The sequence below is a fragment of the Nicotiana tomentosiformis genome, chromosome 4, assembly GCF_000390325.3.
Source record: "Nicotiana tomentosiformis chromosome 4, ASM39032v3, whole genome shotgun sequence".
Classification (NCBI taxonomy): domain Eukaryota; kingdom Viridiplantae; phylum Streptophyta; class Magnoliopsida; order Solanales; family Solanaceae; genus Nicotiana; species Nicotiana tomentosiformis.
The window spans coordinates 69,577,830-69,580,388 of NC_090815.1; the positions used below are offsets into that span (position 1 = coordinate 69,577,830).

At 39.1% G+C, this 2,559-nt stretch overlaps 1 protein-coding gene across 1 annotated transcript; it reads left to right on the forward strand.

The window, feature by feature from the left end:
* The first annotated feature begins 293 nt into the window (after window positions 1–293).
* Window positions 294–2,343, forward strand: LOC108945859 (pentatricopeptide repeat-containing protein At1g50270). Its single transcript, XM_018772162.3, has one exon. It carries the CDS (start codon window positions 336–338, stop codon window positions 2,172–2,174), a length of 1,839 nt encoding a protein of 612 aa, XP_018627678.2. The 5' UTR covers window positions 294–335; the 3' UTR covers window positions 2,175–2,343.
* The last annotated feature ends 216 nt before the right edge of the window (window positions 2,344–2,559 follow it).

Sequence of the window (2,559 nt, forward strand, 5' to 3'; positions counted from 1 at the left end):
CGGTCCCGGGCCGGTCCCTACAAAAAGACCGTTTAGCCCGTTTAATTTGGGACCGGGACCGTTTGGACTGGATCACTTAGCCCGTTTAGGCCTGGGACCGACCCACTTGCCATCCTTAATGGAGGATAATTTTAAATTATTTATCAAATAATAGGAGATAATTTTGATCCTTTTTCGTAAAAATAAAATAAAAATATTAATGCCAAAAATATCTTTTTTTTTAGGAGAAACTAATATAAAAATAGTGTCACATAAAATTAAACTCTAATATTTAATTTGAGTTGTCACATATGCAAAGAAAACTACCCTATGCAGCTCTAAGACTAGCCAAGAAAATGCTACAGCGCTCATTCGACTCTCCACCACTTTTTCCAGCTTTGAATGAACAGTTGAAGTCCTTGTTCTTCTTGAAAGAATGGAACTTGAACCATCTCAAGCAGATCAACTCTGTTCTCATCACTTGTGGCCTCTCACATCACAGTTCCTTTCTCAGCAAACTGCTCCGCCTTTGCTTACTACTTCCTTCGTTCCCATCTTCTTATGCTTCTTCTCTCTTCAATCAAATAAAAAGACCCACCATACATACATGGAACGTCATGTTCAAAGGCTTTTCTATTACTTCACACCCTCAAAAGTCCATTAATTTCTATATGCAAATGCGCCAAGATGAGATTTTTCCAAATAAACATACCTTCCCTTTGCTTCTAAGAGCCTTTTGTAAAGCCAAAAATGAAAACCCTCTTCTTCTTTTAGCTCAAATATTTAAGTTCGGATACAATTCTGACCAGTTTGTGCAGAATTCTTTGGTTTTTAGTTTGGCTAGTAGTGCGTACGTTGATCTTGCACGCCAAGTGTTTGTTGAAATTACGAACAAGGATGTGCTTTCTTATACTGCTTTAATTAATGGGTATGCCAGGAATGCTCTGCCCGTTAAAGCTTTGGAGCTTTTTGTGGAGATGAGGCAAGCAGAAGTTAAGGTGGATGAGGTGGCTGTTGTAGCAGCTCTTTCTCCTGCTGGAACATTGAAATTTGTTTGGTTTGGTAGATGTCTTCATGGTTTCTATGTGGCGGCTGGGAGGGTTTCTAGTGATGTTTACATTGGTAGCGCTCTTGTTGATATGTATGCTAAATGTGGATTTTGTGATGATGCCTTGAAAGTTTTTGAAGACATGCCTTACAAGAATCTTATTTCTTGGAGTGCTATGATTGCTGGATTTGTACACTGTAATAGGTTAAGGGAAGCACTCTGTGTTTTCCAAGAGATGCTGGCTGGAAAGGTTGTTCCCAATCAAGTGACATTGACAAGTGTTCTCAGTGCATGTACTAGGCTTGGGGCACTGGAGCAGGGCCGATGGGTTGCTCGTTATATAAAAGCACATAACATAGAAATCAATACAGCACTTGGCACTGCTTTGATAGATATGTATGCAAAGTGTGGGTGCATCGACGAGGCATTATTGGTTTTCGAGAAGTTACCAGAAAAAGGTGTTTATGTATGGACTGCTATGATCAATGGCTTGGCAACACATGGTGATGCAGAGAAGTCCTTGGCCTTCTTCTTAGAAATGTTGAGCAACGGTTTAAGACCCAATGAAGTAACTTTCGTTGGCATTCTCGGTGCATGTTCTCATGGAGGACTCGTGGATGAAGGACTGCGGTTGTTCTCATTAATGGACCAAGTTTATGGTGTAAAACATAATATAGATCATTATGGCTGTATGGTCGATCTCCTAGGCCGGGCAGGGTATTTGGAAGAAGCTTGTAGAGTGATCCAAGACATGCCAATGGAACCTACTCCTAGCATATGGGGCGCTCTCTTTGGTTCTTGCATGATTCACAAGGCTTATGAATTAGGTGAATGGATAGGAAGACATCTAATCGACATACAGCCTTATCATAGTGGCAGATATACACTCTTGGCAAATTTGTATTTGACTTGTAAAAACTGGGAAGGGGTAGCTCAAGTTAGGAAACTGATGAGAGAGATGGGTGTGGAAAAGATCCGGGGGTGTAGTTGGATTGAATTGAACGGGGAAGTGCATGAGTTTATTGCGTTTGATGGTTCACATGCTAAGTCTGAATACATTTACACCGTTTTAGATAACCTAGTCGGTCAAATACAACACATTACTATTTTTCCAGATGCTGATTCTTTAGTTCTTGAGAATAGCTGAAAGTAATCAGAGTTTAGATATGCTGAACTTCCAATACAGCCTTAGTTAACCTGACTTTATTTGTATAATGCTTGTTTTATATATTGTTTTCAACTTGAAGTTTAAGTGAAAAGCTCTAATCTGACCTTATATGTATGCTTATACATGTAAGGATAATATTTAGACACAATGATAAGTGTTCCTTCAAAGCCATAGTGTTAATTTGTTGCTTGTTTGTCTATTTTGTCGTGGTTTTCTCATGAGAGCACGGATATGGAAATCAAACAGCAAACACAATACTAGAAATAGGGGAGAAGATGGAGATAGAATTATAGAAAGAAATGATAGAATCTAATAAAAGAAAACAATTAGTCAACCCAAACACGACTACTCTCAGGCCTACTAA